The 23,576-nt window shown below is 35.7% G+C and overlaps 1 protein-coding gene across 14 annotated transcripts in view; it reads right to left on the bottom strand.

Moving 5' to 3' along the window:
* Window positions 1-314: 314 nt before the first annotated feature.
* Window positions 315-23,576, bottom strand: part of PLEKHA5 (pleckstrin homology domain containing A5) — a 259,415-nt gene continuing 236,153 nt past the window's right edge. For 13 of the 14 annotated variants that reach the window (XM_079141446.1, XM_079141432.1, XM_079141442.1 and 10 more), the window contains 8 exons: window positions 22,969-23,089; window positions 15,823-15,941; window positions 8,970-9,179; window positions 7,253-7,390; window positions 6,503-6,627; window positions 4,788-4,933; window positions 3,218-3,320; window positions 315-1,240 (listed from right to left, as the gene is read on the bottom strand). In XM_079141446.1, the coding sequence (XP_078997572.1) occupies window positions 3,226-3,320; window positions 4,788-4,933; window positions 6,503-6,627; window positions 7,253-7,390; window positions 8,970-9,179; window positions 15,823-15,941; window positions 22,969-23,089 (954 nt within the window). In that variant the 3' untranslated portion in view covers window positions 315-1,240; window positions 3,218-3,225. The remainder of the gene's footprint in view (window positions 1,241-3,217; window positions 3,321-4,787; window positions 4,934-6,502; window positions 6,628-7,252; window positions 7,391-8,969; window positions 9,180-15,822; window positions 15,942-22,968; window positions 23,090-23,576) is intronic. The other variant, XM_079141448.1, reaches the window with a different exon arrangement.

Raw genomic sequence — 23,576 nt, 5'->3', positions numbered from 1 at the left:
TTAAATGTAACATGGTTATGGCCAGCAAGCCATTTCATCTCTTTGGGCATCAAGTTCCTCAATTTTGACATGGGAAGGTTGGACAGACAAGGTCCTTTTATGATATTGTCTAAGATAATAAGATTAAAAGACTACTTTTTTCTTTGAGAAATCTCTTAAATCTCAGACTTTCTTATCCCCTTTTCTTTCTGGTGCTGTGTATTGAACCCAGGGCCTTGTGCATGACAGACAAGTGCTCTACTCTGAGTCACATGCCCAGACACATCTCAGACTTTTCATTTTAGTGAAAAGAAAAAAATTCTAACACAAGTGACTTAAGAACATCAACATTTATTTAACATGATAAAAAAGAAATGAGATTATGAACATTTGCATTTAAACAATAGTAAGTAGCCTTTAATACATTACATGTGCTCATTGTATAATATATACACAATGAACATAATTACATTTGTACACAAACTGAGTACTGGATTTGGAAACCTGCTTATTGCTGTACACATCTATTCCAATGAAGTATAAGTCCAGTACTTCAAAATACCTACACTTTTAATTTTTTTTCAAGAAAAGGTAAGCGATAACATTTGTGTTTAAGCTGACAAGAGTGTGGCAGTAACTGCTGACATTGCAATCTGACTGAGAAAGAATTATAGCAGAAAACAGGACATACTTCACTTAGCAATAATAAAATGGCATATTTTAAATATATATATATATATAAAATTTTTACAAATCAAGTGTGAAACAAAGCACTGCAGTAGCCAAAATCAGAAGAGAAAGAAAGAAAGAAAGAAAGAAAGAAAGAAAGAAAGAAAGAAAGAAAGAAAGAAAGAAAAATACAGAAAGCAAGTCTCACTGGAAATAATAACTAACTTTATGTACTGAAAAGCAAAAAGAAACATAAATTCGCTTAGACTTAAGAAACATCAAAATCTGGAAATCAGCAACTAAGTAAGCACTGGCTATAGACTGCACATTAAAAGCACCTTTACTTATGTGCTTTGAAATCACAGCAGCAAGCTGGTGTCAGAATGATAACCTTGAGATTACGGAGTGTACATATGGGCCATTAAAGCTGTTTTGGAATAAACATTTTCCAGAAGTGATAAAATGATGCTCTGTGATCAAAAGCATCAGAACTATGAATTTCATAGATTTAAAATATACTGTACAATATCTTCTTACATTGCCAAAGGTCCATGTCTTTAGCTCTGAATGGTTTCAACAGAAGTCAGTATAGCTGAAAAATAAGAGAGGGAAAATTACTTTGACACCTGCAAAGCTGATGAAGGACCATGTCCCAAAGTAACGCACAAAGGTAACAATAGAACCAACAAGCATGGCCATGAAAATTCTAAAACATAATACCATTAAATGCCATTTTTCTTTATTTCCATAAACCTAATTCACAAAGTGAAGAAACATAATGCAATTAAAGCAATTCAGAATAAAAAAAATGTATCCACATTTGTTGCTGAATCCAAAGATCAACGAAATAAACAAAGGTTTGCATAACTTTCCTAAAATATGTAATAATATATCGAGCTATCTACATAGCGATATCATTTGTAAAGCTTTCTGAGTCCTGCCAAAATGACCAGTTCAGAAGGATGACTGATGTACAATGGGAGGATATAAAGTATTATGAGTTTTTATGCCACTAGTTGTTTGTGGTAGCTGCGTGACAAAGACACTAGAAAACACCAGGCAACAACTGTGCCTCATTGTGGTATGTAATGCTACAGGCTCTTAGAATAAAAGTTAAACTAATACAATGCAGTAACAACTTCAGGAACTTGGAAATGTAATGGAGTTTTAACTCTGATCATCCTTTATTATCAGAATGGTCTGTGTATTATCAAGTTTAAGCTGTTTATCAAATCAAAAAATAAGGTGAATGGCTTTTAATGTACATTTCTTACTAAGATAGACAGATACTTCCTACTAACTCTTTGCATTGTAGAAATTAAGTAAGCATCATGTTTATTTTTCCTTTTTCTGGTTTTATTCTGCCACCAGTTGCTTTACTTCTAAAGTTTAAGTTTAAAAATTTGTGAGGGAATGAGGCAACTACAGGCTGTCTGTATTTCCAGCAAATGCCTTAAACCTGCACAGTCAGCCAACAACAAACAAAAGCCTCTTCTAGGCTCCAGGTAAACATAATCTCAAAATTTTTAAACATGATAAGACAACATAAAATTTTCTGCTTGAAAAAAGGGACAAAGATTAAAGCTGCTTTAATTAAAATTGTAAATGGATGTAAGTTCCAGAAAATAAGTACTGGATAGCAAGTAAGTAAATATAATCATTTATTTTGAGAATCTAAAATTCAAAGATCATCTTGGTAATAAAGTTCAGAATGGCTGTTTTTGCTGCTTATAACTGGTTAACAGAAATTGATGGTAATTCTAAAGCACCAAACCATGAGAAAAAAAAAAGACAGATAAGGCATAAAATTCTCACTCTGTACCTCAGAGTTTTTCTGAAGAGTAAGAAAAAAGTGCCTATTCGTATGTACAAAATTATAAGTAAAAACGAGTAACTGTCTACAAAGATAAAAAAAGAACTTAGGAACACAAAACTGTTTAAGAAAGGTTTCCTCCTTCTCCCTGTCCCCATCTGTGGCTTTTTCAGTTGCTACCCTGATTTAAATGAATTCAATTATTTAGAAATAATTTCTAATAGTTCTCAAATAGATCTACTAGATATAAATATTCTATCAAGTTGGCTGAATCAAAAACATTTTTTGCCCTTAAAACAATTAACAAAAATCATAAAAAAATTTTTGTCCTTAAAACAATGAACAAATTTCAATTAGGTAAATATGCCACATTAACTAAAAAAACGTTACATGGTCAACATGCAGTGCCTTAACAGCATTCTCAGATGTGACTATGGAAAGGAATGTTCCGTAGAAGCACAGCTGCACAATATTTTGAAGCTTGTTTTGGCACAGACCATTCTCTCCAAATTTTGCTGCTTTTACGGATGATAAAATAAGAGAAAGAGAAAATGCTATCCCGTAGCAAATCACTGGAAATCTGAGTTACTGCCCATGGTTCAAATACATGGCCTACTTGTTCTGCTAACCCTAATGTATGTCCAGAATTAATCGCAGGTTTTTTTTTTTTTTTAAAATAACTATACTAACAAATGAATAAAATTCAAGTAAAAACTCTTCAATAGTAAAGCACTAATGTGAAGGGAAATGACATACTTCTGAGACTACACACACATGAAATGTGATCCTTCTGTGAGTTGCGGCTGAGTGGATGGAACTGGCGATGCCGAGGACTCAGGAGACGGGGACAGACTTTTCACTAAAACATACCAAGAAAACATGAGAAAATAAGTATCTTTAAAACATATTTGGAGAAATAAATCCTGATACTGTGATCCCACAACACTCAGAACATGTATTGGGTAGGAAGTAATAATATGTGGGTTCTGTTATGATTTTCTAATAAGGCAACTGAATATTCAGCATAAAGTGTCTCTTGCTACCTAGTTTAAAATTTGTTCCTTTTCTTGTGAGGTTAGTTTTCAGGTATCTGTCCATGGGTTCTGTTGGGTCTTTTCTAGTTCATGCAGCTAAATACTACAGAGATTTAAATGTTACAGGTTTAATTCTCTGAATTAGACCTGCCACCCTACAACGAAGTGGTCAGTGACAAGGAAAAAAAGTAGAACTCCTGTGCATGTTGCCTCCCACGTGATAAAGGTAAAGGAAGAGACAGTGGTTAATATTTGTTACAAGGGAACAGGACTGCTGAAATCCACATGCATGCTCTATGTATGTGAGAGAAAATGCTCTGTCCAGAACTTTATACTTTTCCTAAGAATAGTCCTGAAAAGCTAAATTGCATTATTCTTACCTTTCTGCAAAAGGGTGGGAGTTAAGGAGGGTAGGATTATAAAGAAAATTTTTCTTTCTTATGAAGTAAAGACAGAAAATTAGAAATATGCACTGGTGCTATGATCCTATCCTATACTCGTACCCTCCAAAAGCCATAAAGAAGGAAAAAGAAGAAAAAATATTTTTGAAGAGTCTAAAAGATAAAATAGCAGCATCCGTATACAGCTTACTGGTTGAGTGCTCAGTGCTTGCCTGTCATGCTTAAGGTACTTAGTTTGATCTCCACCAATGCCCCCCAATTCCACTGAGAGAGAGAGAGAGAGAGAGAGAGAGAGAGAGAGAGAACAAGAACACATAGTACAGAAAAAATAATTTATTTTGTAACATGATATGGATGATGATTTTCTACTATCAAAGAAAAATCCAGATGTGGATTATGGTTGGGGTTAGAGTAAATACATCCATTCTACTGGTTTAACTGTATAATTGTCCACATTTCTCAAAGTATCAAGTTTGTAAATGCTCAGAAATTAGTCTTGAGAACAGGTAAATTTTTCAAGTGCTGAAGGATCTTCTCATTAGAAAAAGCTTATGATTAAAAAAATCAAAACCAAAATCAATGAGCCAATCCCTAAGCTAGAGCAGACTCAATGGCAAGGGTTACCCTTTCCTCCTTTGTTCAATTACATCTTTCCCAAATGTGTAAGCAGGAAGGAAAAGGTTCATTAAAAGGTTCTTAAGTAGCTCCCTTGTTAGAATTTCTACATGGAAAACACATTCAGTGAAACAAGTTTAGAAGTTCATACCACTCTGAATCAGACCTGTTATACAATAACCAAGTGGCCAGTGAAAATTAGAAAAATTAGACTTCTTATGCACATTGCTTTCTAAGTGATATAGGAAAGATAATCATGAAACATGTAGTACCTACCTGCCATTGTTTGGTTTTCTCTAGAAATCTCCAGAGTTGGTTCATATGAAATAACAGTTTCTTCCTGTTCATGAATATCATTCTTTGTATTTTCTTCAGGATGAACTTCTGGCTTATGATTTGTGATCTGTATCTCATCTTGAGGGCTAATGAAAATAGATTGGTATTAATCTCATTTCTTTTTTTCTCTTCTAGGAAACTCCAAACAAAAAGATTGGAGCAAATAACATATGAAATCTGCTACTTCAAGTTCAATAATTACCTATACTTTGCCAATCTTGTTTCATTTAAATCTCCCAATCTCCAAACTATTTTCCCTCCCCTTGTTCTGGGGATTGAACCCAGGGGCATTTAATCACTGGGCCATATCCCCAGTCCTTTTTTTTTTTTTTTACTTTGAGACAGGGTCTTGCTAAGTTGTGAGGCTGGTCTTGAACTATAGCATGCAACACTATGCCTTACTTGGCACAGATTTTTCTTATCAGACACTGCTAAACACTTCAAATTCAATCTTGCTAGGTATTGAAGAAATAAAGTATAGCTGCCAGACGTGGCGGTATATACCTAATCCCAGCTACATGGGAGGCCGAGGCAGGAAGATTGCAAGTACAAAACCAGCCTCAGAAACTTAATGAGGTCCTGTCTAAAATAAAAGGTTGGGGATGCGACTCAGTGGTTACATGCCCCTGGGTTCAATCCCTGGTACAAAAAAAAAAGTATAGATACTAATAATAGTTCACAACTTCTCTTTAGCACTAATATGTTTTTTTGGAGGGCAAGACTGGGGTTATACACTAAAAAAGCTAGGTAAGCTGAGCATGGTGACCGATGCCTATAACCCCAATGATTCAGGAGGCTAATGCATGAGGACCAGACATTCAAGGCCAACCTTAGCAACTTAGCAAGACCCTGTCTCCAAAAAATATACAGGGGCTAGTTAAGAAATGTTGCTAAAAAATAAAAGGAGGGCCGGGGAGATAGCTCAGTTAGTAAAGTGCTTGCCTTTCAAGCACAAGGCCCTGAGTTCAATCCCTGGCACCGCAAAATAAATAAATAAAATAAAAGGAAATCACAATTGTTTTAGGGACTCTCAGACAACCTAGACTTCTGATCAGTGTCTGTCATTACATAGGCAGTGCTGGGGTGCTTATTTTGCTATAATTTAAGCTGTCTTTGGCATTATTATTACTGTGACTAATTTTGCAGTGCTGAGGATCAAACCCAGGGCCTCACACATGCAAGTGCTCTATCACTGAGTCACAAACCCAGTGCTGGCATCCTTATTTTTTGTGGTACTGGAGCGTGCTGCCACTGACCTATATCCCTAACCCTTTTAATTTTTTATTTTGAGACCACCTCTTCCTAAGTTGCTCGGGTTGTTCCAAAACTTGTGATTCTCCTGCCTTAGTCTCCTGAGTGGGTTTATAGGACTGTGCCACCAAGCCTGACTGGCATTATTTTTTAAAGGTATTGCTTAGTGAGTACTTCCCTGCATGTTAAACACAGTGTTAAGTGCTAGAAATGTATTTTCTTATTGGTGTTTTATAAGTGAGCAGCCTGCGGGTTGAGAAGATTATGTAAGTCGCTCAAAATCCTACAGCTCCTAAGTAGTTAAGGTGGGACTAGAATTCAGTAATTTTCAACTCTTTAGTTTACCATTTGTAAGCAGGTACACAGTTGTATGAATGATTCCTTTTGTTTTTCTAAATTATTACCTGTATGTAATATCCTCAGACATTTTTTCTTTGTTCCTCTCTTTATCCATTTCTTCCTCAGAATTTATTCCATTTGGCTCAGGTGTGAAAAGCATTTCATGAAAAACATTTTCAGTTCTTTTAAACTAGAGAATAAGAAGAAAATTTTTCTTTTTAAAGCATTCTCACATTTGACTTTAGTATTAAAAATGATTCCAAAATGCTTATTAAAAAATTGTCACCCCAAATTATACCCTATATTGAATATTTATTGACAACAAATTGAGATTTAAGTATATTAAAAAATTAACATTCTACACATTACTAAGACTGAGTTGCTGGGATATAATATTCTTTGATTGGGTTAACAGTAATTTATCCCAGTGTTATGAATTCTTCTTTTTGGTGGTACTGGTATTAAACCCAGGGGTGTTCTACCACTAAACTGTATCTCTAGTCCTTTTCATTTTCATTTTAAGACAGAGTCTCCCTAAATTGTCCAGGCCGATCTCAAACTTGTGATCATGCTACCTCAGTTTTAGGACTAGCTGGGATTAGAGATGTGTGACACCATGCCCAACTAATTTATGTTTTAAACTTTCAATATTTTTTATGTGGCTATACATATCAATTAAATTAAAAGAAACCTATCATTTCATTTAGATACATGGTTTCTACAACTAAAAGGAACATACTTTATTTAATCATACCACTTGATCTAATCTTCAAAAATCTATCACTTTGGACTATCTGTCTTAAAATCATCTCTACCTCTTTGCTGATATCCATATTTTGGGGATCATCTTTCAGTTGAACACTTTCTGCTGCAGGAGTTTCATGGTTTGTCTTTATATCATTTTCTCTACTGACAGCATCCAATTCCTTAACATCATCATCCCTCTTTCGAGTCTGCCCAAAAGATATAGCACTGTTAAATTCATACTGTACTTGCATGTATTTTATTGTCTGTTAGTTTGAAAACAAAACCAAACCAGAACAACAAAAATAAAAACAGGGCTGAATCTCTATTCACAAGGAAGTTTTCTACAACATCAACAAAGGAAATATACATTTTTCTCCTCCTCTATTTTCTTTATTATCCCTAGCAATGGGGATTGAACCCAGGGGTGCTTTACCACTCAGTTGTATCTGTAGCCTTTAAATTTTGAGATAGGGTCTAACTAAGTTGCCCAGGTTGTCCTGGTATTGCAATCCTCCTGCCTTGGCCTCTGGAGTAGCTGGGATCACCACACCCAGCCCATCTCTTAAACCACCCACTCATTAATTTGGAAAATGTGCCATCATTCAACTGTCCGTTTGTTTCTTTTCCATTAGCAAGGTCTGCTTTTTGATTACATAGAAAGTGGATGTCTATTAGGTCAGAAAAGCACATTTGGAAAAAGTATATGCCACAGGCATATAGTTTATGCCACTACACAGGAACTCTACCCATAGGTGACTACCGTCTACTAATAGGGATAGGCTAGAAAGAAGCTACTGAAAAGATCACTAGACTGCCATTTCTGTTCATATTTATGAAGAGGGGCAATTTGAAACAAAAAGAAAGAAATGGAATGGTGATACTTTTTAAGGCTGAAACTGAGACATGAAAGATAGCTGACTTAGATTGTCTATTCCAGAAGTCCTTTCCTGCTGTAGTTTATTTATTTTGATACTGGGGATTAAACCCAGGGGCACTTTACCAGCTACATCCTCAGTCCCTTTTTTGAGACAGGGTCATGCCAGTTGTCCAAGTTGGCCTGACTTCAAACTTGCAATCCTGCTGCCTCAGCTTCCTGAGTCACTGGGATTACAGATGTGTTCCACTGCACCCAGCTTCCTGTTACAATTTAGGTTATAATAAATTAGGACACAGAGAAATACACATTTTATTGAGAGGGAAATTGGGGACTATTTTGGTAATCTACATGTCTCTTTACATTTGTTGAAAATTTTTTTATCTCCTTAGTGTCTCTATGTAGTATATGGTTAAAGTTATACCAGTGGATTACAGTTAAGAACATAAAATCCACACAGGTACCAGGGTATCCAAGGAATATTTTGGCTCTCATCACTATCAGCCCAGTGTTATTTTCATTTTTAGTAAGTTGTCTCACCTTATTATTTTAAGAATTATATAATACAAAATAACAATTTAAGCTGGGTGCATTGGTAATCCCAGTGACTTGGGAGGCTGAGGTAGGAGGATCTCAAGTCCAAGTACAGCCTCAGCAATTTAGCAAGGTCCTACGCAACTCTGCAAGACCCCATCTCAAAATTAAAAATAAAAAGGGCTGCAGATATTACTCAGTGGTAAAGCACCCCTAGGTTCAATCCTCAGTACCCCCTGAAAATGAAAACAAACCCCTCCCACAAAACTATTTGCACTGTAGATATTTTGGAACTCATTAATCATATAACTCTATTATTCTAAAATTCAAGTGGTTTCGGATTTATATACAAGAGTAATCAAAAGCAGCTGATGTACCTGAGTAACCCTGAATGGATTATCCCTTAAATTAGAAGGACTTTGTAGGGGTGACTGGTCTAAAGCACCAATAACATTTAATCCTTTCTTCTTTTCCCTTAGGCATGCTTGCTGATGTCTTCTTATTCTTTCCATTTGTTCTTCCACAGTCATCCTAGGTCGAGTACTTTCTGCCAAACAGAGCTGTTCCACTGCACTTCTTGGTCTTTCCTAGAAATTAAAAATAAACACATGAATGTATAGAGTAACTTCTGCAAAGTATGATGAACAATGTTGTACAGTGTGCTTATTTATTTTGTTTTCAAAATCAAAAGTGGAAGCTGAAGCTGGGTGCAGTGGCACATGCCTGTAATCACAGCAACTTGGGAGGCTAAGGAAAGAGGATCAACCTTTGAGGACACTCTCAGCAACTTAGTGCGACCCTGTCTCAAAATAAGATTAAAAATAGGACAAGATGTTGCTCAGGGGTTCGATCCCTGTACTAAGGGGGAAAAAAAAAAAAAAAAAAAAGTAGAGGTTTTAAGTATCAATAGGGTAACACCAGAATGCAGATTAAGTTATTTTATCCTTAACTGATGATTGGTAATACATGATCAATAATGGAAAGAAAGAGAAAAAGGGAGGCTATAAGGGAGGGAAGAGAGAAAGAGCGTGCGCATACATACACGATGTATTTTCTGGGTTTAAAAAATAAAAACAAAAGGGTATGGCTCCTTTGGAGTTAAGTTCTAAAATAGGAAAGTGAATAAAACTCAAACTAGAAAAAAATCGGGTAAGAGAGAGGAAGAGAATGACTTAAATATGAGAGATTTCTTTCATTTTAATGAAAATTTATTGCAGTTAGTCACACTTTTACTGGGAAATGATTAGTCAAGGAAATAACCTTTGATGTTTTATGATCAATAGGAGAATTATGGAAGTATTTATTTTCTACAAATCAAACTATCATATTTGAAAACATTTTTGTATAGTTATATATATAGCTTATTTTTATGGTTTTCCAAACATTTCCATTTCATTTTATATAAACTGAAGAGTTTACAAATATTAGTCACAAAAAAGGAATGAAAAATTTTAGCTTATTTTATATTATATAAAGAGTAAGCATATTCTAGAATCTGTAGAGAAGAGTCCATAAGGTTCCTTTGTGTCTTTTGGTCTGAGTTGGCAGGAACCAACTGAGACAGTAATGCTGGAATTTTTTTTTCAATAGATAAAAAAAGATTTTTATTTACGTATTTATTTATTAGTATAGCTTTATAGTTTTACACAGAAGTTGGATTCATTTTGACAAAATCATACATGCATGGAATTTAAAAAAATTTTTTTTAGTTGTAGATGAACACAATACCTTTATTTTATTTATTTATTTTTATGTGGTGCTGAGGATCAAACCCAGTGCCTCACACATGCCAGGAAAGTGCTTTACCACTGAGCCACAACCCAGCCCCACATGCATGGAATTGAATTTATTCCATTTTAGTCCCCATTCCCTCCTTTTCCCTCTCTCTTATCTCCTTTCTCTACTGATCTTCCTTTTACTAGTTTATTTATTTTTTATTGTGCTTTCCATGTATACAGAAAGGTGATATTTCCTGTGTTATATTTTCACATGCACACAATATGATTTCATTAAATTGATTCTGCATTTCCTCCACCTTCCCATCTCTACTTCTTCCCCCTTGATCTTCTACTTCACTGATCTTCCTGTATCTTTATGATATCCTATTATCCATGCCCTTTCTTTTCCTTATTTTGCTATAGTTTCCACAATATGAGAGAAAATATTCAATCCTTGATTTTCTGAGTCTGGTTTATTTCACTTAGCCTAATGTTCCCCATTTCCATCCATTTACTAACAAATGCCATAAATTCATTCTTCCTGGTGGAGTAAAACTCCAGAGTGTGTATCAACATTTTCTTAATCCATTCATCTATTGATGGGTATCTGGGCTATTGTGAATTGTGCTGCTACAAACACAGAAGTGGGCTGCTATTGCTATTGTATGAGTGGGTAATATGGTGGTTCCATTCCTAGTTTTTTTTTTTTTTTTTTTGATTCAGCGATTGAATCCAAGTCTACTTAGGCATTCAGCTACCTCCCCAGCTCTTTTATTTCTTAATTTAAAAAAATTTTTAGGGCTGGGCAGATAGCTCAGCTGGTAGAGTGCTTGCCTCCCAAGCACAAGGCCCTGAATTCGATCCCCAGTACTGAAAAAAAAAAAAAAATTTTTTTTTAGACAGGGCATTGTTAAGTTGCTGAGGCTGAATTTGAACCTCCTGCCTGAATTTGTGTGATCCTCCCGCCTCAGTTTCCTAAGCCACTAGTCCATTCCCAGTTTTTTTTTTTTTTTTTTTTTTTTTTTAAGGAATCTTTATACTGCTTTACAGAGAGGCTGTACCAATTTGTAGTCCCACCAGTACAGCAGTGTACCTTTTCTCTCACTTCCTCATCAGAGGAACTTAGTGTCCTCTTGATCTGCATTTCCCTGATTGCTAGAGATGTTTCATATGTTTGTTGGCCATTTGTGTTTTTCTTTTGAAAAATATCTGTTTAGTTCCTTTGCTTATTTATTGATTAGGTTATTTGTTTTTTGGTGTTAAGATTTTTGAGTTCTTTACATATTCTGGAATTAATCCCCTGTCAGAGGTACAGCTGACAAAGGTTTTCTCCCATTCTGTAGGCTCTTTCTTCACATTCTTAATTATTTCCTTTGCTGTGTAGAAGCTTTTTATTTTGATGGCATCCCCCTTCCCGAGTCTTGGTTTTATTTCTTAAATTTTCGGGGACTTGTTAAGGAAGTCAGTGCCTGAATCAGTATGATGGAGGATTGACCCTGTTTTCTTCTAGCAGTTGTAAAGTTTCTAGTCTAATTCCTAAGTCTTTGATTAACTTTGATTTGACTTTTGTGCAGGTTAAAAGACAAGGATCTAGTTTAATTCTTCTAAATATGGATATCCAGTTTTCCAGCACCATTTATTAAATAAAAAGGCTGTTTTTTCCTCCAACATATATTTTAGTACATTTGTCAAGAACCAGATGGCTTGAGTATGTGGGGTTTGTCTCTGGGTCTTCTATTCCATTTCATAGGCCTTGCCTTAATATCTATTTTGATGCTAATACCATGCTGTTTTTGTTACAATAGCTTTGTAGTATAATTTGATTGGGGCGGGTACTGAGGATGGAACCCAGAGGTGCTGAGCCACCTCCCCTTTTTATTTTTTTATTTTCAGGAAGGGTTCCAATAAGTTGCTGAGGTTGACCTTACAGTTGAGATTCTTTGGCCTCAGCCTCCTGAGTTGCTGTGATTATAAGTGTGTGTCACCACATTCAGTTTACAGTATAATTTGAGACCTGGTATTGCCTCCTGCATTGTTGTTCTTACTCAGGATTGCTTTGGCTATTCTGGGTTTGGCTTTTGGTAGCATGGTTACTTAAAGACAATATTCATTCTGTCTATCCAAGAACATGGGGAGGTCTTCTCATCTTTTAAGGTCTTCAATTTCTTCCTTCAGTGTTCTATAACTTTAATTGTAGAGATCTGTCACTTCCTTGATTAGATTCATTCAATCATTTTATTTTTTATGAGGTTATTGTAAATGGGGTCATTTTCCTGATTTCTTTCTGAGCACTTTTGGAGTATAGGAAAGTTATTGATTTATGAGCGCTGATCTTGTATCCTGCTACTTTGCTGAATTCATTTATCAGTTCTAGAAGTCTTCTGGTGGAGCTTTTTAGGTTTTCTGGGTATAGGATCATGTCATTAAATATGGAGTTTTTGAGAATCCAGGACACAATTGTCTCTCTGACCAAGTAGTATAGTTAACTGATGAGATTCTTTTGTCTCTACTACAGTCTGTAAAGTGCCTGTGGGGTAGGAGCTACAGGTCTAATTTATTTTCTACTGTATAGAATATAATGTCCCCCTCCACCCCGCCCCCAGACCTGGGATTAATGCAGGGGTCTTTAACCTCTGAGTTACACCCCTAACCTTTTAAAATTTTGAGTTACAGGATCTCACTAAGTTGCCCAGGGTGGCCTCATAACTTGGAAGTTTTTTTTTTTTTGTACTGGCGATTAAACCCAGGGGGTGCTTTACCACTCAGTTACAATTCAAGTCTTTTTTATTTTCAGAGAGGGTCTTGCTATGTTGGCACTGGTCTTGCTACATTGCTGAGGCTGGCCTCGAACTTGTGATCCTCCTGTCTCAGCCTCCCTAGTAGCTGGGATCACAGACATGTACTACCATGCCCAGCCTGACCTTTTACTTGAAATCCTCTTACCTCACCCTCCTGGAGTGCTATGGAAATAAAAGGTTTTAAAAAGCTCAAAAAGAAACTAGGAGTACAGATGCAGTGACGCATACCTGTAGTTCCAGACTTAAAAAGTTTGACACAGGTGAACCACAAGTTCGAGGCCAGCCTCAGCAATTTAGCAAAACCCTATCTGAAAAAAAGACTGGGGATATAGCATGTACTCAGTGGTAAAGCACCCTGGGTTCCATTCCCAGTGCAACAAAACACCTAAAAGGTAAAAGTCTTAATGTGCAGAAGAGAATGAATGATTACAAAGTTAACTGTGTTAGCAGTATTTCCCTATAATTTTTATTTATTTATTTATTTTTTGGTACTAGCGATTGAACTCAGGGGCACGTAACCACCGAGTCACATCCCCAGTCCTTTTAAGTTTTTATTTTAAGACAGGGTTTTGCTAAGTTACATAGGGTCTAGCTAAGTTGCTAAGGCTGGCCTTGAACTTGTGATCCTTTGTCTCAGCCTCTGGAGCTGCTGGGATTACAGTATGCATCACCATGCCCAGCTTTATCATGTTTAGTAACAACTAATTTGTGTTTGTCCCAAATATTTTCCATGCATATACAAAAATGTTGTCACATTACAACATCCTTTTCCAAGTTACCATTCTGTTTACAACTACTTTATTCTTTCTAAAAGAGCTGTGTTTTAAAAATAATTATTGTGGTTGACCACTTGTCATTTATTTATATATTACTGTTATATTATTTTCCATTAAAAACATAGACCATGGGCCTGGGATATAGCTCAGTTGGTAGAGTGATTGCCTTGCAAGCACAAGGCCCTGGGTTCAATCCCCAACACTGCAAAACAAAAACAAAAACAAAAACAAAAACAACAACAGAAAAAAACAACATAGACCAACATATTTACAAGGGCTGGGGGTGTAGTTCAGGGGCAGAGCACTTGCCTACCATGTGCAAAGTCCTGGGTTTGATCCCCACCCAGCACCATAAATACAACAAATGCCATTTATAGATGTGCCTCAAATATGGAACTTTTCTCTTCAATACATTGGAAGCATTTTCTTCTGGCATTGGTATCACTTATAAAGGCCTCTTCTATATCAAGGTTATATAACCATAATCTCCTATTTTTTTCTTCCAGTATCTGGGTTAGGTACAAGTCTTTCTTCTAGTATTTAAGATGACTGTAAAATAACATCCATTATTATCATTCTGTTTGCTTTCAACATGCTTTGTTTAGTTCTTTTTCTCTTGATTTGCTATTTTACCACTGTAATTAAAAAAGAACCTTTCCAATTTATAAAAATTGCCTACCTCTCTGAATCAATAATAGTACTGTAGAACCATGACCACTAATGTTAATACAGTACATAGCTATTATTTTTATTCCACAATCATTATTTCCATGGTTCTTTATACTTTTGTACTAATTGAAACTCTTTCCTCCCTCTCTCCCTCCCTCCCTTTTATATAGGGATTGAACCCAGAGTGCTCTACCATTGAGTGAAATATTCTGGGCTTTATTATTTTTTTATTTTGAGAGACAAGATCTTGCTGTTTTCCAGGCTGGCCTTGATCTTGAGATCCTCCTGTGTCATTGGGATTACAACTGTATGCTACGATGCTCAGTTTATGTTTCTTGTATATAAATTCATCATTTTTTTTTTACATATCAATATTCTAATTGTAAACAATTTACTATATTAAATTATGACTATTACTGTGTATGTATTACAGAAAGCCTCAAGTTAGAAGCAGAAATTTGACAAGGAAGATTGCTTATTAAACTTCCTTATTTCCTCCAAAATAAATTCATGAACAGAAAATTTATCAGTTTTTTTAACATATACTTTGTAGATGTATATTAATAGCATTCAATAGCCATGCATATCAGTCTTTTCTTTTACCTTAAAAATTATCTCATTCAGTAGAGTGCAAGGCCCTGGGTTCGATCCCCAGCACCGCAGAAAAAAAAAAAAAAAAAAAAATCTAATTTATAGAGATGAAAAGTAAAAGTTTGCAGTCCAGAATTCTAGAGAATACTTGGGGGGAAAGTAGTCAAGAATTCTCAGCATCTCCCTGACAATATTAGGTAGGTTAGAATCATATTGAATGAAATGGAGCTCACATGAAAATGTAAAATAAAGGATTTATTTCTCTGTCCCAATTCTCATTTCTCAGACTAACTAGAGGATTACCACACTCTAGAACAATAGCTGAAAGGTCCTGCAACTTCAAGATAGCTAGAAAATCCACTAAATTTTGGGTGGCTCCAGGATATATCTGTCAGGCTCATCAAGGAAATTCTTATAGGTATTAAGGGATGAAGTACAGGGCAGCCATCAAAGAATCCACAAAACTGTGGACTACATGAAGTCTGATTAATAAAAGCTACCTTGATTAGGTCTGTCCTCTGAGGTGCTAATTTTCAAAATGTAATTTTAAAAAATTACCAAGTTTTTCTTAGAGTATATAAATGGAATTCTGATGAAAGACTATAAATAAAAAGATAAAAGAAAGCAATAGAGATGGTTGAGAATCTAATATCCAAAAGTTAATTTCTAGTTAAATACCGTTCTTAGATCCATCATCTTCTTAGTTTTCCTCAAGGTTACATATGAAGCTATTGTCGAAGATTCTGGTGTTGGTGATTTTGTTCTTGGAGGAACTATTCCAACAGGAAAGTGGGAACCTGAAAATTAAAATGGCATTAAGTTCTATAAAACGTCATTTTATAAACATGGCTTTCTTTTGATATACTTAATTTCTGAGGCTTTTATTTAATTGTGTATTTCTTGTGGTGTTGGGACTAAACTTTGCACACGGTGGACATATACTCTACCACTGAGCTACCTACATCCCAGCCCTCTGGGAGCTTTTATAATCAGAAGGCAAATTTATTATTTGAAAAGAGCCATAAGATAGTCAATTATAATACTAGACAAATTTAGGGTTTAATTTAGAAATAAAGTTTTACAGATTGACAGATGACATTAAAACATTAACTGTATATATAGTATTCTCTTTTGTCTGGTACATCTCCATTATCATCTTAACTAGTTAGTCTAATGCACTCATGTAGAACAAATTATGAAAGTTATGGACCACCATTCAACTGAACAATTTGTTACTGTCCTGTGAATCAAATTCATCAAGAAGGAAGTAGGGGTTTCTGGTATAACAGACACAATTCATCAACCAGCTATTGGTTATTTGGAATTTTTGTTGTTGTTTTTTTTGGTTCAGGGGATTGAACCCAGGGGTACTTAATCACTGAGCTATATCCCCAGACCTTTTTATTTTATTTTATTTTCACTTTGAGACAGAGTCATACTAAGTTGCTCATTGCCTCTCTAAATTGCTGAGGCTGGCTTTGAACTTGCAATCCTCCTGCCTCAGCCTCCTGAGCAGCTGAGAGTATTGGCATGTGGGATGGTGTCCAGCCCTCAATTCTTTTATATTTTTATTTTGAGAAAGGGTCTTGCTAAAGTCGCTGAGTCTGGTTTTAAACTTCTGATCCTCCTGCTTCAGCTTCTCAAGTCACTGGGATTACAGGTGTGTGCCATTATGCCTGGTTGGTTATTTGGAAATTGATAAAGATTCTTGTGTGAACGTTGTTGCCTATTTTGCAATGTCTACTTCAGTCTGGTTCTACCATCTACTCAGACCCATGGGCTGCGTATCACAATTATCTTCTCCTTGGTTTCTAATATGTTCAGGTTAACTACCAAGAGCCCAACTTCATTTTCATGTCATATCTGGTATCTACTCAAAAAATAGGGATTCCTGCTGATACAAATGTAAAGCAAAGTACTAGACCATGAGAGACTATAATATGTTGAACGCATTTTTGGCTGAATGATTCCTTTCACAGATTATATCAGAGCAATTCCCTGTTGTATGGTATATTACTTTTGGTTTTTGATTTTAGAATGCTTTAGTATAAATATTCAGGAATTAATTCCTTCTTATTTATTTTTTATAATGAATAAATTCTACAACAATATGAGATAAACTCTTCAAGTGATGAGCCCCATTCATTTAGTAATCATACAATTTAAGAAATAGCATAACCACTGGTGGCACACATCTGTAAATCCCAGTGGCTCCAGAGTCTAAAGCAAGAGGGCTGCAAGTTCAAAACTAGCCTCAGCATTTTAGCGAGATCTTGTCCCAAAATAAAAATAAAAAAGGGCTGGGGATGTGGCTCAGTGGTTAAGACTCCCTGAGTTCAAACCCTAGTACCCCCCAAAAGCCCCCAAAAGCAAAACCCAACCGCCACAAAACAGCATTACCTTTAACAACCTCTTCTCAAACCTCCCTAATCCTACCTCCTTTTCTCCCCTCGGAAGTTAATAACTGCCAAATTACATGTCTATCTTTCTTTGGCTTTTCTTCAGAGTTTTCTAATGTTGAATCTCTGAAAATAATACCCCAAAGTAAAGGGCTCAGAAGCAAAAATTTTCTCTGCCCTCCTGTTTCTCATTCCACAATTCTCCTTTAATACACAGCGTTAGCAACTAGAATTCCCCTTTCCTAAGATAGATCACAGTAACCAAAACACTTTTATCCCCCAAAGCCAACCATAAAACCTAAACATATATTAGCTACAAAAACAAAACAAAATAAAACTCTGAGTTACACTATTGGAGTAGGTCATAAGATCTCCATGCTGCAAAGAGTATCGCCCCTTATTTGGAAAGAAAGAATGTTGCTCAAAGAGGCCAGGAAAAATCTGAACAGACAGGTCTTGCTAGGTTCCCCCTACCTCCCTCATCTATTACTGTTAGGTCAGATTCTTTTTGTCCAATCACAGTTTTACAAGGCTGTCCTTGGTTCACTGAACCTAAGCATAAAAATGGATAGTTTACCATTTGGATCTTTAATCTAAAGGCCCTTTTCACTATAAAACTATCATAATATAAATTTACTTGCTATTTTTTGTTAAAGGGGTGTTGGCTGTGACCCTCTTAAAAAAAACCTTTAGTTTTGCATATTTTAATATACATGTACACACATATATAAATTTTAAAAAGCCCTGGGGATACAGTTCAGTAGTCAAGTGACCTTAGGTTCAATCCCCAAGTACCTACTGCAACCCCAAGTCAATTTTCAGTAGTTCTAAGTTTTATAGGATTTCTTCCCTGTCTAGGACCAGGAATTCAACCCAGTGGTGCTTTGACACTGAGCTACATCCCCAGCCCTTTTAAAATATTATTTTGAGACAAGGTCTCAGTAAATTGCCTAGGCTGGCCTGGAACTTGTGATCTTCCCATTTCAGTCTATCCAGTTGCTGGGATTACAGTTGTGTGTGTGTCCTAGCTGGAGGGTGGCAATGGGGATTGAACTCACAGCTGAGCATGCTAGGAAAGCACCGAGTTACATTCCCAGCCCTATATGATTTGAAATGAGGACTTGCCAAGTTGCCAAGACTGGCCTCAAACTTGGGATCTTCCTGCCTCAACCTCTTGGGGAGCTAGGATAGCAGGTATGAGTTCATGCATGGTGTTCTGCTTGACTTTTTATAAACACTACATAGTTATATTTAAAAATTTAATCCAGTTTGACAATCTTATTAGCTTTTTTGTACTGGGAACTGAACCTAAGGCCTCACATATGCTAGGCAAGTGCTCTACCACTGCAATACATTCCCAGTCTTAAAATGTTATTTCAAGTGAAGGATTTGGTTTAATCTGTTATAATTTCTTTTGTTTTTGGTATTGGAGATTGAACTCAGGTGTAACTTACTATTGAGCTACATCCCCAGTCCTTTTTATTTTGATACAGGGTCTTGCTACCTTGCTGTTTTGAACTTGTAATCCTCCTGCCTCAGTCCAAGTTGTTGGGACATTGCCCAGCTTAATCTATTGTATTTTCTGATACATTTAGATTTATTTCTGCTAATTTAATTTTGGCTTTGCATTTTCTCCTGTTCTTTTGGATTATTTTCCCTTTCTTCTGTTTGCTTCTCTAGTTTGGATGCTGTAGAATCTTTTAATCTTATATCTAATCATGCATACTTAAACTGATTAAAGCCTAAAGTTAGTAAAGATACGTCCTCTGGAACAAAGCAGAGCCTTTATGTTAATACTAATGAACCTTCTTCTGGTTTTTTAGTTTTTAACCTCATTCTGATTTATATGCTTGTTGTCCACTATTTAGTCCTATACAACTTTTTAAACTCCAAATTACCTTTGCGTGTGTGTGTGTGTGTGTGTTTGTGTGTGCACGTGTGTGTTGCTGAGGAATGAGCCTATGGCCTTGTGTATGCAGTGCAAGTACCATGCCACTGAGCTACATTCCCAGCCATGCAAAAAATACATTTTTACTTCGGTTATATATAGTCAGTGTTTTGTTTAGGTTTACCCATTTATTTACTGCTTGGATTCCTTCTTCTCAGACCTACTGTATTTGATTATATTCCTTCTACTTAAAACACTGTAGAGCTCTCCTAATTGACATTCAGTAAATGGCAAACTCCCAGTTATTATTTTAGTCTTTTCTACCTGACCCAAGTTTTTTTTTTTTTTTTTTTTTTTTTGGGGGGGGGGGCGGGGAGGTGTATATTGAAACTGTTGAGGTTTTTTTTTTTTTTTTTTGATACTGGGGATTGAACCCAGGGGTGTTTATCATTGAGCCACATCCCCAGCCCCTTTTATTTTAAGACAGTGTCTCATTCAGTTGCTTAAGGCCTTTTGCTAGTTGATGAGGCTGACCTGAAACTTGTGATCCTATTGCTCAGCCTCCTGAGTTGCTGAGATTACAGGCATGCACCACTGTGCCGGGCTTGATGAGGTTCTGGACAAAAGTATGTGCTTGTGTAATCATGTCAATCAAGATAAAGACTACCTACATCTCCCCCGAAAAGGTCCTTTGTCAATCCTACCCTTCCACCAAAGGCAAACACTTATCTGTATTTATCACTAATAGATTACTTCTGCCTGTTCTCAAACTTCAAAAGGGAACCACGCAATATGTTTCTCTTGTGTTGGGTTCCTTTTAACTTAATATTCTTTATCTTGATATTCATATGTGTTGCTAAGATTCATACATGCTATACATATATGAATAGTTTAACTGCTGAGGAATATTTCAATGTATGAACATCAGTTTATCAATTACGGGTTGTCTTCAGTTTTTGTCTATTATGAATTAAAGTGCTATAAAATTCTAAAATGTACAAGTTATAAAAATATCTAAGTCTTTTTGAGAATTGATGTTTTCACCTACTTATCTCCCTTTTTCCCTCCTTTCTTTATTTTTTGGTATTACCATGTGGACTGAACCTAGGGGCACTCTACCACTGAGTTACATCCCTAGCCCCTTTTATTTTGAAACAGGGTCTTCCTAAGTTGTTCAGTCTGGCCTTGAACTTGGGATACTCCTGTCAGAGCCTTCTGAGTTGCTGGAATTAAAGGCATGTGCTATTGCACTGGCTTTATTTTACTTATGTAAATATACAGAGGATCATATGATAACTGAACATCTAACTTTATCTTAGTCAAAAGGCCAAAAATAAATGTTTAACTTTATAAGAAACTGTCAAACTGTTGTTCCATCTTATACGAGTATCGGAAATATGACTTCCAATTGTTATACATCCTAACCAACAACTGGTGGTATCAGTCCTGGTATAACCTCTTTAGAGGGTAAGAATTGTGGTTTAAAACTGCATTAAATTTGCATTTGCTTTACAATTAATAAGTCGTAAAATTTTTGAATGCTTACCAATCATTTGTATATTTGTACTTGTTAAGGGTCCAAATCTTTTGCTCACTTATTATTGGGTCATTTGTCTTGTCTTTATTAGTAATTTGGGGATTTGTTTGTATACTTTGGGTGTAAGGTCTCTGTCAGACATATGTATTGATAGTATCTACCCTCATTCTGATGGGCAGAAATTTTACATTTGCATGAAATACAACAAATCAGTTTTCATTGAAAGTATAGTCCTTTAAGGTCCAACTTTTTTTTTTTTTTTATTTTTACAGACTGTATTTTGATTCATTTTACACAAATGGGATACAACTTTTCATTTCTATGGTTGTACACAATGTAGATTCACACCATTAGTGTAATCATACATGTACATAGGGTAATGCTGTCTTAGTCCATTATCTTTCCTTCCCCCACCCCCTCCTGCCTTAAGGGTCCAACTTTTTTTGACAATGTTTCTTGACAAGATTCCTAATCTGTCAACTCAGTGAGGCCCTAAGCAACCTAATAAGACTCTATCCCAAAAGGAAAAATAAAAAGGGCTGGGAATATAGCTCAGTTGTAAAGCACCCCTGAGTTCAATGCCCAGTACCATATATATATATATATCCACCAAAGATGTATTTAAAAAAATTTTTTTTTAGTTATAGATGTACACAATACCTTTATTTATTTTTATGTGGTGGGCTGAGGATAGAACTCAGTGCCTCACATGTGTGCTAGGCAAGTGCTCTATCACTGAGCTACAATCCCGGCCCCAAGATGTATTTTTAAAGTAATAAAATAAAATAAATAAATAAACCCTAGAAAAACAACAACCACCCCACTGCCCCAGGGGCTAGAGATGCAGCTCCATGGTAGAACAACTGCTTAGCAAGCACCAGGTCCCAGGTTCAATCGCCAGAAACTGCCATCCCAATCTGATGTTAGATGACCCAGAAAAATATTCCAATTATGGAAAAAATATATGTGAACATTACCTCTTACGTGTTTTTCATACTTAACTTTATGGTCCTTCAGCAAACTATGAAAATCAGTCCAGGGGATAATAAATAGAATTTATTTTTATGAAATTTTTTATACTTTCCCATCTTTCTTATATCTTTGAATAAATATGTAAACATACACACATGTAGTTTTTTTGGTGAATCGTTTCAAAATAAGCTGCCAATATTTTTTTGCTAAGTTTTTCAGAATTCACTTATATTGCCCTACTTAACCACAATATGCTATTAGTAATACCCAGAACGTGTTTACAGTTCCGGAATGATCCCAAGAATGTTTTTATAGTTTTTCCTTTTAAATAATGGTTCATACAAACTTCAATCACTACCCCATATCTTTTGTTTTTGTAGGGATAGAACCCATGGCTTACCATATGCTAGGAAAACTCTTGAGCATTGAGCCATATCTCCAGCCTGAGTTGTTTTTCTTTTAAAATCTTTTTTAATCTAGAAGAAAGCTCTTGGCTACCCTTTTCTTTATGACACCGACTTCTTGAAGAATGAACAGCATTAAATACTACCACCAGGAAAATTCACATATTTAAAAAAAACTATCACTTTGAAATTTATTTTTAAATAATTGTGAAGATCTGTTTTAGCCACTGCCCTCCCTCAAGAATAATTTTGAAATTGGACAAAACAATTCAGTAAATGCAAAGCTTTTAAAAAGTTTGGCATCAACTGATCTCTCAGTAAAATTCAACCTGATCTAATACTTTTTAATCTATACTCTACTTAGGATGACTATTTCAGACACATCAATGTGTTTAAAAGGGGGTGCTGCCTCATGCCTATTTGAGATGCCATGTATGGTTTCTGGGCGATGTTATCTTCCTAATATCTGAAAATTTCCCAATGCAGAAATTCATGAGATTCCAAAAGTTTCAGATAAAGGATTGTGAATTTGTATGGGTACTGGGTCAACATGTAAACTGAATATAATACAAAGGTGCCTGAAAACAGAAGAAAAAAAATAAAAGGAGATAAAACATATCTGACCTTTAACAACTGGAGTTTCCATCTCTGAAACAGGTTCTGATTTTTCTTCCCCATTGGATTCATCAACCTCTGCAACTGTTGTTAACTCTGGTTCACTCTTGTAGAGTCTATAATCTGGACCCTTGAAAGGAAGACAGACAATTATAAAAACAAACAGGAAAAAAAAACCAACAAAGACAATAACAACAACAACAACAACAACAACAAAAACAAAACAAAACAAAAAAGCTACAAGTTTCTTTCTTTGTGGTAGTTGGGACTGAGCTCAAGGGCACTTTACCACCTAGCTACATCCCTAGTCCTTTTTACTTTGTGAGAAGGGTATCATTATATTGCCAAGGTAGGCCTTGAAATTTGTAAGCCTCCTGAGTCACTGACCAGCTATAAATTTATTTAAAAATGTTTACCATGAAAAAGACTCAAACTCTTAAAAATCAGAAGTCCCAGTTGGCTATCCTGGATTAACACAACTAATACACATAGAACAACTAAGTAGAAAAAAGTAATTTGAAAGATTTCTAATTAGTAAAATTTACTGTTTTAAAATTAAGAATATTCCTCTTAGCGAAAAAGTCATTTTTGGTTTTGGTGCTGGGGATTAAACCTAG

Source organism: Sciurus vulgaris (genome assembly GCF_902686455.1).
Source record: "Sciurus vulgaris genome assembly, chromosome: 5".
In the NCBI taxonomy this organism is placed as follows: Eukaryota; Metazoa; Chordata; class Mammalia; order Rodentia; family Sciuridae; genus Sciurus; species Sciurus vulgaris.
This window is presented reverse-complemented; position numbering and strand designations above follow the sequence as displayed.